Source organism: Corvus moneduloides, chromosome 13, assembly GCF_009650955.1.
Source record: "Corvus moneduloides isolate bCorMon1 chromosome 13, bCorMon1.pri, whole genome shotgun sequence".
NCBI lineage: Eukaryota > Metazoa > Chordata > Aves > Passeriformes > Corvidae > Corvus > Corvus moneduloides.
In genome coordinates, this window is record NC_045488.1 from 7,149,317 (window position 1) to 7,162,081 (window position 12,765).

The window sequence follows — 12,765 nt, forward strand, 5'->3', positions numbered from 1 at the left end:
CAGTTAAAATGTAACCTCTTCTTTCTCTACCACTAGTCACTCGGCATCCGAAGAAGCCTCTGGCTCTGACTCTGCAAGCCAGTCTGAAAGTGAGCAGGGCAGCGAGTCAAACAGCAGCTCCGAGTCCTCTGAGAGTCAGTCTGAATCCGAAAGTGAATCAACTGGTTCCAAATCCCAACAGACCCCTCCTGAAACCAAAGAAAAACCAGCCTCTAAGAAGGAAAGGATAGCAGATGTTAAAAAGGTATTGCCCCTGCTGCTCTGCCCAGACACATTACTCCTGTACCACCACCAAAGGTCAGACAGCAGGACCTCAGTGAAGCTGTGTCCAACTTCCTGGCCACATTGCGCATGGACCGAACAGCCTCTGACCTCCAGTGTCCCCAGAGGCTGTCTGGTCTGTGTGCTGGAGCCCTGCTGGTGTCACCCTTGAGAGCAGGAGCTGCTGTGTTTGTGGAACAACCCCTGAGGCACCAGGTAGATGATGACAGGGCCGACTAGTGTGAATGAGGGGTAGGTGCCTGCCATCACTACATGATCCTGTCATTTCATCCTCTGCCTCTGTCTTTCCACTCCTCTCTCCTGTCTCTCCTCTCCCTCAGAAGTAGTAAAGCCTCCCCATGAGAAAAATAATCAGGGAGAAGGTTTTGAAGTTTGAACCACTTTGGGTTTTTTTACATCACTCTTCCTCTGAAAAAAGCATAGGGAAAAAAAAAAGAGGAAGAATGAAAAAGCGATTTAACTTCCATTATTTATTAAGTCCAGAACAGTGCTTCTTTGTTGTGTTTTTTTTTTTCCCTCACAGCTTCCCAGCACCTCCCTAGCAATATCCCTCAGATAGCCAGGTTTTCCCTCTACTTGCTGTCCAGCAGGAAAGGGGATTGTGGATGTTATTGCACATAGTGTCCCTCTTCATTCCCTGGGGCAGAAGCTGCAACTCAACCTGCTTTGCCTGAGGGATGGAGGCACCTGAGTAACATAGGGTAGTGTGAGGTGAGAAAGAGGAGCCCAAACACCATTTGGAGACAGGAACTCAGTGAACTGAGTTCGTTTGGAAGGAGAAAATTCTGGTTAGGTCAGCTTGTTTGTTTGTTTGTTTGTTTGTGGTGTGTAACTGTCCTGTTGTTCTTAGCCATGGGTTGCACTGAGCACAGTTTGCTCCTGAGAGGGAGTTTTATGGAGAAAGTTGCTATGTGTGTAAAGGATAAGGAGGACGGACCGTACTTCCAGCCTGCGCTCCCTATGGACCTGCTAGGGAGAAGTGAAGGATTTTGTTACCAGCTTCTCCCTCTCACAAAGCTCCAGGCTGCTGGCTCAGGTTGTGGCTAAATGCTCCAGTGTTCGGACTGCCAAGGGAGGATGAGTTTATAAGGCAGTTGTGGTAACACTATATTAAAATTTGTGCTTTATTGTTGAAAGGTGGGCACCAAAGGAACTTTTCTCTCCCTCTGAAGGATTCAAAGAGCATGTCCCGAACAAAAAATGTTAACATTATCCTGTGAGGAAGTGCATGCATATACAGGGTGATAATTAGTATGGATGAAACATGAAAAGGTCAGGGCACCCTCTAATAAGAAAGCCTCTCCCTTCCTTAATTTCTCTGTTAATGGGTGTCTTCCTTAGCTAGGGTCTAACCTAGGCGTGTTGATACCAGTTCCCCTTGAATAACCAATGCAATTAATTATTATATTATTGTTTATTTGGCATTTGGCTAGATACACCCATGAGGGCAAGGTTAATCTGTATTAGGTGCTATTAAGATTTGTCATGGAAGTCGCTCCCACATTCAAAACCCATGCCATTTAATAGATGAAAAGACAAGTTCTTCAAATGGTTTGGGGAGCATTTTGATTTATTCTTTCATGTGAATGTACCTCTGTACTTGCGTGCCCAACAGATACACACTGTCACAGTCTGTTCCTTATCCCATTACTCCTTTAACAGAGGCAGAAAAATTGCTGGGCTGCAGCCTTTTATCCATCATGCTCTCAATCCCAATCACTGCTGCGTCTGGCAGTGTATTTTGATTTCCTTTTGCTGCCAGTGGCTTGCAGAGATATTTGAGGACTGGAGACAGAGAAAATGAGAAGGAAATGAATAGATGTAGAGAACTAAGAGAGTAAGCTCTGCTGAGGGAGAGAGGAATTGCTGGTGTAGGATTTTGAGGGGCATGGTGGTGGTTTGTGTCTGCTGTGTAACTCTTGTTTCCTGTGTCACCAACACAACTCTGCATTCATCCCCCTCAGGGCATCCATTCTTGTCTCCCCCTTCTCCTGTCCACCTACAAGAACAGTTGCATGCTCTTATACACAGTGTATTAAACTGGTGAGGTCCTCATTTAACAGCAAAGAGCACAACCATTCCCAGCAGTGACCTCTGCACATCTGTGTGCCCTGCGCTGCCAAACCACATTCCTGTCAGTGCATTCAGGAGAGGAACCAGCAGCCACTGCCTTGCCTTGCCAAAGGACAGGGTATCTTGCTCCATTTGCCATCCAGGCTGGGCCACAGAATTCACCTTTGAAGTTGCAGCTGGCAATGTCTCCAGGCAGCTGATGGGGCATTCCCTATGGAAAGGAATTGTGCTGGAAGCTGTTAGTGACAGAGAATTGCCCTATTGACGTGGTAGGTCTGTTCATTCCACGTCCTCCATACCTTTGGTTGCCTCCATACCTTTGGTACCAGTGCTGCAGAGGGCTGGTTACCTCAACACTCTGTCCTCCAGCCTGAAGGAGCTGGAGAGTGATTTGTACTTTGGTGGAAAGATGGACCACTGTAAAGATAACACTGAGATAAACACATGCTGCTTTAGAATGGTGCCAAATACCCCAAAATAATAATAATAATCTCTTTCAGCCAGTTTTTTTAAAGTGTCCATCTACTGGTTGCTAATTCCCTAATGGTTTTCTGTTGATTTTTTTTTTAAACACCATCAAGCTTCTCTAAAATGTCAAAAATAATTGGGGTAAAGCAGGCCTTCTGATGGTCTGTTTATTTTGCAGATGTGGGAAGAATATCCTGATGTTTATGGGGTTAGGAGGTCAAACCGAAGCAGACAAGAACCGTCACGATTTAATATAAAAGATGAGGTAAGGAAAAAAAAGGATGAGGGGTCACTGAACATATAAAACCAACGAAACCCAAAGAGCAAAGGGAGGTCTCATCTGCATTGCCTTGTAAACACTGAGTCCCAGCTTGGTGCATGGATGTTGGAGCTCACAGTTGAGGTCCCAGTCCTGCATCTGGATCTGCTTGGCCTGAGACCTGTGGAGTGAGCGGGACACTGCCTGGGCTGAGATCTGCATGCACTGATCTGATTGCTGGAATGGGGCGTAATGCAAGTCATGCTCTGCTGTAGGAACATCCTGGAGAGGAGTCTGTGTAATAAAAAAACCAGAACAAAACCAAAACGCAACACAAATCCAACCAGGAATAAAGGAAAGTTCCCAGAAACACCTCATAGCAACAAAATAGTCATTGCCTATCCTGGAATGGATCCCACTAATAAATGCATTTGTGTGTGTGCTGCTTTATGACCCATCAATTTTCTTTGGTTGAATACTGGGTAGTCTTTCATGCTTCAGTTGGAGGTGGCAGTGGTCAGAGCCTGGCAGCCAAACCTTCTAATTGTTCCTGTTTCAGAACACTGTTGGTTTTTTTTTTTTTTGAAGATGTAGGAATTAGGTGCCACCTTCATTTGCATCTGACAGGTTTTCTGCATGGAGCATTTCATCTGCAGGTCTTCAGGAAGGTCGAGTAGCTATAGCAGAGGGGTAAGAGAACCAGAGAGAGGCTTTCGTGGAGAGCTTGGGGCTTGGGGCTGGGAATCTGAAGATAAGCAGCAGACTTTGAGCAGAGCAGGAGCCCAGTAGTGCTCTGATTCGGGCTGTTTGTGCTTCACCACCAAGATGTGCATTTGGATGCTCAAGGGGTCACATGCAGGTCTCCAGCTCCTTGCCCTGGTGCGTTGTTGCTGAGCCTTGTGGCACCCCAGTGCCACCAGCTGCCCCCCCCAGACTCCTGTGCTGGCTGTCCCGCAGAGCAGAGGTCAGGAAGGGGCTCGGGGTGCACCATTGACATAGCTTTTGTTTTCCTTTTCAAGTTGGCAGAGGCTGGGCTGGCCGGCCGCCCCTCTGTGCGATGCCCCGGCATGCACTGTGCCGGCGACCTCACACCCACCCCAGAGCTCCGCTGCACACCCCCCTGCCCTCTTAGGGGCCCAGGTAAGTCCCTTCTTTTTTTGTTTTACAATATTACGTGGTTTTGCAAATGTTGTTTTCTTTTTCGATATCTTTATTTCCTACTACTTAAGGTACAATAAAAAAAAAATTAAATCTGAGATGCAAAAACTTTGCTATACCACAAAATATTGTAAAAAACAAAAAAACCCCAAAGGTCCTCCAAATGACCCCCACTGCAACTTTTGTGAAACAGCTGAAATTAAAAAAATTGGAGCACCCCCTCACCCCTCTCTCCCCAAAGAAACACTGACTGGTCCCCACAGGGCAACTCCCATCTGCAGCAGAATCCAATGGAGGGTGTGACCTGTCAGGAGCACAGTGCTGGGGCCTCGCAGAGAGCAGGAGGAGATGGAAAGTCTTGCTTTTGGAAGACACCAAGCGAGAGGAAATAGAATAGCTCAAGTCTCCGTGGTGCTGAGCACTCCTTGCTGCTGCTGGAGGTGGCAGAAATCCAAGGCACGTCTGAAGATGGTTTTTGCCTTCGCAGGGTCAATCCTGTCGCCAGTGACCTGTGCCTGTTGCTTGCTGCTTGGGACTTCCAGCACAGTGTCTGGGGGCTTGTAACTGCCTTCTTCCCTAATGCTTCTCTGCAGATTAGCAAAGAGCATCGTGCAGGCAGCGTGGCTCAGAGACCAGAGCAAGGATGAGCCATCCCAGCTCCCTGCACTGCCCCGTGACTCACCTGTGCGGGGGAGATGGCGCACAGGTGGAGGTGGTTCTGGTTTTGGGGCCCTTCTCAATCACCATGTCCTCTGAGAGCAGCATTCTGGGTAGGGTTATTTGTGTGTTAGAAATGGTTCCCTTCTGGGGATTTCTGGGCTCCTTGTGTAGGTGTCCGAGGTGCGATCAGGGAGGGTGATAACTCGTGATCAATACCCAGGCGTGGGCTGAGCCATTGGGGAAGTGAAAGCGCAGCTTTGCATAGGAGCACAGAGCTGCTCAGGGGCCCAGAGCTGTCTCCAGGAACAAGAGAATGTGTAAGGTTTTTAGTAAAAACACTACTTCCCCAGGCATTTTCTTTGCAGTTAATAAATCAGCTTCCGGTTTCAGCCAGGGGATGTGAGGAGTACAGAACCAAGTGCCTTTTAGAGTATTCGAATTGAAAAGGGGCAGATTTAGGTTAGATAGATAAAGGAAATTCTTCCCTCTGAGGGTGGTGAGACCCTTGCACAGGGTGTCCAGAGAAGCTGTGGCTGCCCCGTCCCTGGAAGTGTTCAAAGCCAGGTTGGATGGGGCTCTGAGCAACCTGTGATAGTGGAAGGTGTCCCTGCCTATGGCAGGGGGTTGGAACTGGATGGACTTTAAGGTCCCTTCCAACCCAAACCATTTTATCATTCCATCATTCTGTGATTCTGGGGCAGTTGAGAAATTAATGTGCCCCAACCAGACACAATATTTTTACTATAAAAAGAATAGCTTCAGATTGAATTTGGTGACAGATGTCAGTGCATTTTTTCTGTCAAAGAGACGCCTGAAGTCACGCACCAGTGTGTTCTAAAAATACAGCTGGTTTTCCTATTGGAAAAAAAAAATCTGCTCATTTGCATTTTGGTCAATGCTTTGCCTCATGTATTTCAAATGTTACTAGTCTCACTGAGAAAGAGAAGTTCAGCAGACATAAAACTAACTGGATGAGCTGAGATTCTCCAGCTTTTCTGAAGCACTAGAGCTTGGCTTGCTCTGAAATAAGCAAGTCCTTAGTTTGACTTTAGTCTGAAATACTTACTGGCTCTGTTCAAGCAAGTCATTGTCTCTCCTAATAGGTCCAGAGGCTCACCTGGACCTCCTCTCCAATGGCCTGGAATCTCCATTTCTCCTGCCCTGGGCTAGTGGCAAGGACACTCGTGGATAATGTATAGGAGCAGAACTTTGAATTGTTCCGTGTTGCTCTTCTTGGTGCTACATGTGCAGCATCATTATGTTTATCCGGCTTTGCTCTACGGCAAAATGCAGTGTAATTAATTTAGTAAAAGTGTGTGCACTTTATGTGCTGGGAGAGGGAGAGAATTGATGTGAGGAGTCAGTGAGGCATGGAGAGGGAAGGCTGATCCCTTAAGCTGGAGATGGGGAAATTGTAAGTGGCCAGATCCTAGTCCAGCTGGAAGTAGTGGTGCAGGAATAAGTTAGGTAGATTTGTAGTGTTTGATAAGGGGGACCTAGGGAAGACAGGTCATCTTTCCCCTTGGCCACAGCAGCAGCACCCCAGCGGGGCAGCCTGAGCCCAGCACTGGCACTCGCGCTCTGGACCGAGCAGCGTGACCCGAGCACCTCCTGCTGGGCTGACAAAAACCCCGCTGGGGACTGGGGACGGACTTTGCCAGTCTAGCTTGTGTCATTCAAGGAGGTAACGTTACTAAAATTCAAGTTGCATGTGATTTCCCAACCAGTCTGTTCCTGATGATGGTGGTGGTGGGCAGACAGGGCCTCGGGTGCACACTCTGGACCTGGCATGCCCTGGCTCTCTGGCTGTCCTCTGTCCTTCCTTGAACAAGGAATTTATCACCAGGAGACACGATGGAGCAGGGAGGAGAGGCTAAGGAGCTGCAGTGTGGCACTTCCCAGCACTCCATACTGGGATGGGGAGGATGTGGGAGCACAAGGCAGGCAGGTGACTCAGGCTGGGGACTGGCTGTGTCAGTGGAGATGGAGCTGGGCTTGACATGCATCCAAAACACACAATGGTGTCTTTGAAAAGTGTAAGAGAAGGCGGCTGAGCTGCAGTCACAAGTTACATTTTTCAAGGTGGAAGAGGGGAGGAAAAGTCGAGTCATGAAGAGATTGTCATCAGCTTTGTAGACCCAGCGACAGAGCAGGGAGAGAGTACAGGCATTAGAAAAATGGACACTAGAAGCTTGGAAAAGGGGATTTTGGCACAGAAGTGGAGTTAATTTCAAAGAGCTAAAGGTTGTATTTGGTTTTCTCCCAATGTGATCTTCTCTGATGCAGGGCAGAACAGAAATCCATCTCTTTTTACTTGTGGCTTGCCAAAATACAGCAAAAGTAAACGTGCACTGAGGGACAGCTGTTAAAATCATGCCCAATTAGAATGGAAAAGCTTCAGAAAGTGGATAAGAGATTAAAAGAGAAAAGGAAAATTGAGGACTTTTGGATTCTGTGTGTCAAAACAAATCTGTGGAATGCTTTGCTTGTGTTGCAAGGGTAGGTAGGGCTCTCCATGGTGTTTGCCAGGCACTTGCTTCATGCTTGGTAAATGAGACAGGGATTTCATGCAGGCCCGTGAAACGGGTGGATGAACACGTGTTTGTAGTAAGATACGGTGCAAAAGGTGTTACTGTGCCACATGCAAATCTGACACCAAATCCAGGAAAGCTCATGGTCAGACATGGAGTCCAGTATTTTAGTGGATTTTAATGGATACACTGATGCAAGTGAGACAGGCCTTTCTATGGGTGGAAGGAAAGCTGGAAAATGGGAATGAAGGATGCACGTTGCAACTCACACCATTTCACAAGATCCTTGTGTGCACAGCTGTGTGAGCTCTGTCCAGGAGGGCAGTGGGGGTGTCAGAGGATGCAAACTGTGGTGATGGACAGACCTGTCCATCATGGCCTGGAGCCAAAGCTGAATACTGTGGCAAAAAGCAGCTAGAGGCGGAAGATTTCTAGTAAGTGTGTGGCACAAGCAAACTTAGAGGCTACTTCTGTCATTTTAATACTTCTCTAGAAATTTCACATGGGTTTCTTCAGTTTTGTCCCTGCCTATTTGTGTTTTCTGGGGGAAGATAAGAAGTCATGTTGTCTGTGTGGTGATCTGTTTACATGGTTGACTAGTTTTTATGAAAATGGGGTTGTGTACAACCAGCATAAAGAGATTATTTTAGCTATCTTGGTCTGTGGGAATTAGTGACACCCACTTTTAAAATAGTACAGCAAGTAGTTAGAATAACTCTAGATATATTTAGCCACAGAGACTTCACTGGTGGAAACTGTAGGACTAGGAGGAAGGAAAGCAGCAGGACACGGCTCTGACCCAGTTGGGTCCTTGGTGACTTTTGCTGTGGCAGAAAAAACCCAACAACAAGACAGGGACACTCTTTTGATGAGAATATTGCCTTTTTATGACAATATTTTTATTTCATTCCTTGTAGGAAGTTTGTGCAATGAAGGCAGAGATCATAATGCATTTGTTGGGATAAATTCACCCATGGGTTTGCAATCCCTGGGGTGTTGCACACACTGCAGGTCTGCCTGCCCCCTGCTGCCATGGTGTCTCTTGGGCACTGGGGGTTGATGCTGAGGGGTGGATGGGTCCTGAGCTTAGGGACTCCAGGATAGGTGATGTTGTAGAGCTCTCCAGGCTTCCTGCAGAGAGTTTCCTTCCTCACATTGAGAGCAGAGCAGCAGGACTGTGCAGCTGAGGTGGTGGTGCTGGGAGGCAGCTGCTCTGCACCAAAGCGTCCTTCAGGCTGCAGGGGAAGGAGCTGGGCTCAGCCCACGGGCACGTGTTTCACTTGCATCCTTGAGAAGACAGTCCAGAGTAAAGCCTACAACCTGATTTTCTTTCTTTTCAATTAAAGGCAAGTAGCGAATCTGAAAATGAGAGCCCAAAAAGAAGACGCCAGAAGCAGTTGAAAAGAAAGTAAGTTTCTAAGGAAAGGGTTTTGAGTGGTGATGCTTTGGTTTATTTCTCAGTACAGTAGCACACTGGATTGTTTGATAGGAGCTGTCAACATGGAGAGCTTGTAAAATAAATAAATACTTTAATATTTCCAGTAATAATACTTTGGATTACTAAAATTGAAGCATGAATATGTATCTATTGATGGATGCAATTTTCCAACTTTTGTTTGTATTATCCTACTGTGCCTGTGATGGAATCTGAATGAGTCAGGTTCACTTTCTGTTGTCAGTCAATTCGCTCTTCCATCAGGTTACTGATTCTCCTTCAGAGATACTTAAAACTGTTTAATCCCTTCTCCTCCCACCTTTTTGATTAACTGAGAATAAAATGCCAAATTATTATCCTCTTTTATCTTTTATAACCCTCTGTTAAAACAAAAGAACTTCCATAAAGAATGCTTTGGATGTCTGAGCACTGTAAATGAGTGCACTTACAGTCATGTTTTACTGCCTTTTTCCCATCTAGGAAGTACCTTTTAGTTTTTCCAAACACTGAAGTGAAGTAGGGAACCATGAGCTGCCTGATGGAGAAAATCTAAACACAGCCACATGATCCTGCTCACTTTCTCCTGCATCTTGTTTTTTAACTCTTCATTTAGTTGTACCCATCAGTGCAGGAGGGAAGGTGATAAAGTAGAGGGAGGACTGTGGTGATATGAACCTCTTCTGGTCAAGGAGAATGATCTTTGTGGACCCTCTATGTCCCCTTGGAGAGAGGAGGGGCTCCTCCAAAAGGCATTTTGGAGCTGCAGCTTTGTTCTGAGTTGCCCTCAGAGAATGTGCTTCCTTCCACTAATGGTGCAATGTGACTTGGCTTCACACTTGGAAACTTGAATTGACAGGAGAATTTAGATGTCTGGACACTCGTTGTTCCATTTTCTGGGCTCCAAGGCGCTCGTGTAACTGTGCACGTTGTGGCTCGTGCTCTGTGACAGTGAGCACTTCTCTTCAGATCCTTCCAGCCCATCTCAAAAATGCAGAGGTAGAGGAAAAAAAATCAATCAAAGCCCTTGCCCACCCAGGTTTGAGCAGTACAGCTCTGCCACCAGCACGTGGTTGCATGTGGTAAGAGCTGCTCTCACTCAAGGCAATCCTGCCTCTGTGTGAACAAAAGCCCAGGTGACTGAGACCCCCCAAGTGTTTGTTCAGGTGTTTGTGTAGAAATATCATTGCCCTTCATGACCTACATTTCTGACCACAGAATTAAATGGAAAAGAGAGGTCTCTGCCGGAGAAGAGGATGAAGATGGAGGGGAGCAAGGCACCAGTGGAGAGAGTGAGCCTGAACCGAAGAAAATTAAAGCAAGAAGGCCTGTCCAAAGGAGGTAAGGAATGGTTGGTTCAGTCTCTTTTTCTGCCTGTGCTGCATGGAGAGGAAATCCCTGTTTGTCACTAACGAATGTGTATTTTTCCTGCAATATTACCCTTGTTTACGGCCTAGTAAACCTAGGGCCTAGTTACTCCCTCATCTCCACATCTCATGCTCCAGTGAGCAATAGAGTGTTTTCCATGATAGAGCAGATTAAATCCCTTAGGATATAATATTTGAGACTCGTGCTTCCTTAAAGACTTAGTAAAGCAGATATTTACACAAACCATGCTGTATTATGGCTTTATTAACTCTTATTTTAGAACAGTGGCCAAAACTGGTGTTAAAAAGCCCCACAAAATCCAGCGTGGGAAGAGGAAGAAACCAGACTCATCTGAAGATGATGATGATGATGAAGACGATGAGACCCCTAAGAGACAAACTCGGCGAAGAGCAGCCAAAAATGTCAGGTGTGAAGAAGAGTGGGGTTGCTTGGGGGTGAGAGCTGGCTGGGGAAGGGGGAGCACTGGGGGCCCTGACTCCCTGTGTGGTCCTGCAGAGACCCAGCTCTGCCCTGCAGAGACCTGTGGTTGAGGTGTGGCTCTTTTGACAGGTTCATGCTGGGAACATCCTGGTTTACCTCGTTTTGCCATCTGTGAAGGAGGGAATGTTTACCAGTCCCTCTTAGAGAAACGTGAGGAGGTTTGCATGATATTTGTAAAGCACTCTCAGATGAGATTAATAATTGCAAATAATAGATGAAAATGAGCAAAAGGGAGGAGCTGTGCTGGACTGGACCAATTGTCTGAGAGTGGCTGATAGGTAACGCCCTGGGACAGTGTGTTGAGACAGGGTGGAGGTAAAGCTTTATCCATTCCCCAGTGTACCTTCTCACCTTTCGGGCAGTCCCAATAAGGGACTTGCAAAGAGCCGTTCAAATGATATTTTGTGGTGGTTAAACATTCATCAAAGATGAGAAGTGCAGTTCCTAGGGCAGTGTAGGCACCCGTGCAGCCTCTGCAACCTCCATAGAATAATCTTTCCCTCAACAGTGGAGACTTTCTCTGTTATGGCCTTGCTTCTGCTGCAGAGATTGTTCCACCTTATGAATCATCTGATGTTGGCCATGGTCAGAAAAATTATATGGGCAAGATAGAGGATTAGTCTGATAAAGTGTAGCTGTTTTAAGTGTCTTGGGGAAAAATACTGAATGGATGACTTAAGGCATGCGTGTGCTGAACGTGCACTGAACCACGGGATAAATGCTGGAGAAGGTGCTCCAGTCTGAGCCATTCTCTGTGTTGGTGGGCTGGGAAGAATTAAGGGTTTTATATCAGTTTGGTTTTGATCTTATTCAGCTACAAAGAGGATGATGATTTTGAGACGGATTCTGATGACCTGATAGAGATGACTGGGGAAGGTGCTGATGAACAACAAGACAACAGTGAAACTATTGAGAAAGTCTTGGACATCAGGCTTGGAAAAAAGGGAGGTGCGTGGCTCTGGAAGAAGCCTTTATTTCTGATGGCAATCGCACGTGCTCATGGTTTCTTTGAGCTGGTGCAATGCTTTTGTAACTTCAAAGTGGGGCCAAGGGTTGTTTCAGTGCTTTTCATCTTTTCCTCTGTGCCTCTTATTTATGTCTTGTAATATGTAATAGCTTTTGTAACATATAATATTTAAAATCCTAAAATCTCTATAGTTTATGTACTCGGCAGCTTTCATTTAGCCTGCACACATTTTAGAGATGCAGTCATTTCTGCTTTTCTTTGCTTTGAAATATAAAACAGATCTAAGAGAGTCAGTTTTCATGGCCCCATTGACAAAGCCATAATGAAAATAAAGCCAATGTTTTGTTCTCAAAGCCTTACAAAAATGTTTTGTAAAACTGAATGGTTGTGAACACTTTCAAGGGGCCTTTGAATTATACTTAAAGAAAAGCTACTTATGACAGCTTTAAAAAGATTCTGCTGTAGGGAAAACTTTGGTGTGCCTGCCTTACAGAGTTGCAGAATCTGTCGGATGCTCTTTGTGCTCCCGCAAAAGGTGTATTACAAGAGTAACTTCCTGCTCTAATGCAGTTAATGCCCAGTGGTTGATAATGAAGGTACCAAATGCAGGCTGGTCTCTCTTGCAGCCATTGGAGCTTCCACCACGGTGTACGCGACCGAGGCCAACGGCAACCCCAGCGCCGACTTTGACCCGGAGAAGGATGAGGGGGAAGTTCAGTACCTGATCAAATGGAAGGGCTGGTCATACATCCACAGCACGTGGGAGAGCGAGGAGTCCTTGCAGCAGCAGAAAGTGAAGGGCCTGAAAAAGCTCGAAAACTTCAAGAAAAAAGAGGAGGAGATCAAGCAATGGTAGGCTTCACTCCAGGCAGTGATTTGGCCTTGGGCAAGTAATTTTCAGCCAGAGGTTTGAGGAGTCGTGACTGAAAACGTTTGATTTCTTCTTACAAAGTATGTTTCATGTGCACTCTGGTCTCTCTTTGCCTGCTGAGGAATGTCCCCCTCACAGAAATGATGTCTGCAGTGTGGATGGCTGTAAAATGGAGAGGGCAAGGCATAAGTTCAC

The 12,765-nt window shown here is 46.3% G+C and overlaps 1 protein-coding gene across 10 annotated transcripts in view; it reads left to right on the top strand.

Annotated features, from left to right (window-relative positions):
* CHD2 (chromodomain helicase DNA binding protein 2) overlaps window positions 1–12,765 on the top strand; it is an 84,980-nt gene that overhangs the window by 44,479 nt on the left and 27,736 nt on the right. For 8 of the 10 annotated variants that reach the window (XM_032122499.1, XM_032122500.1, XM_032122501.1 and 5 more), the window contains 7 exons: window positions 37–244; window positions 3,002–3,088; window positions 8,778–8,839; window positions 10,082–10,204; window positions 10,512–10,658; window positions 11,547–11,680; window positions 12,326–12,551. In XM_032122499.1, the coding sequence (XP_031978390.1) occupies window positions 37–244; window positions 3,002–3,088; window positions 8,778–8,839; window positions 10,082–10,204; window positions 10,512–10,658; window positions 11,547–11,680; window positions 12,326–12,551 (987 nt within the window). Of the gene's footprint in view, window positions 1–36; window positions 245–3,001; window positions 3,089–4,101; window positions 4,223–8,777; window positions 8,840–10,081; window positions 10,205–10,511; window positions 10,659–11,546; window positions 11,681–12,325; window positions 12,552–12,765 lie in introns of those variants that run through there. The other 2 variants (XM_032122504.1, XM_032122505.1) reach the window with 2 other exon arrangements.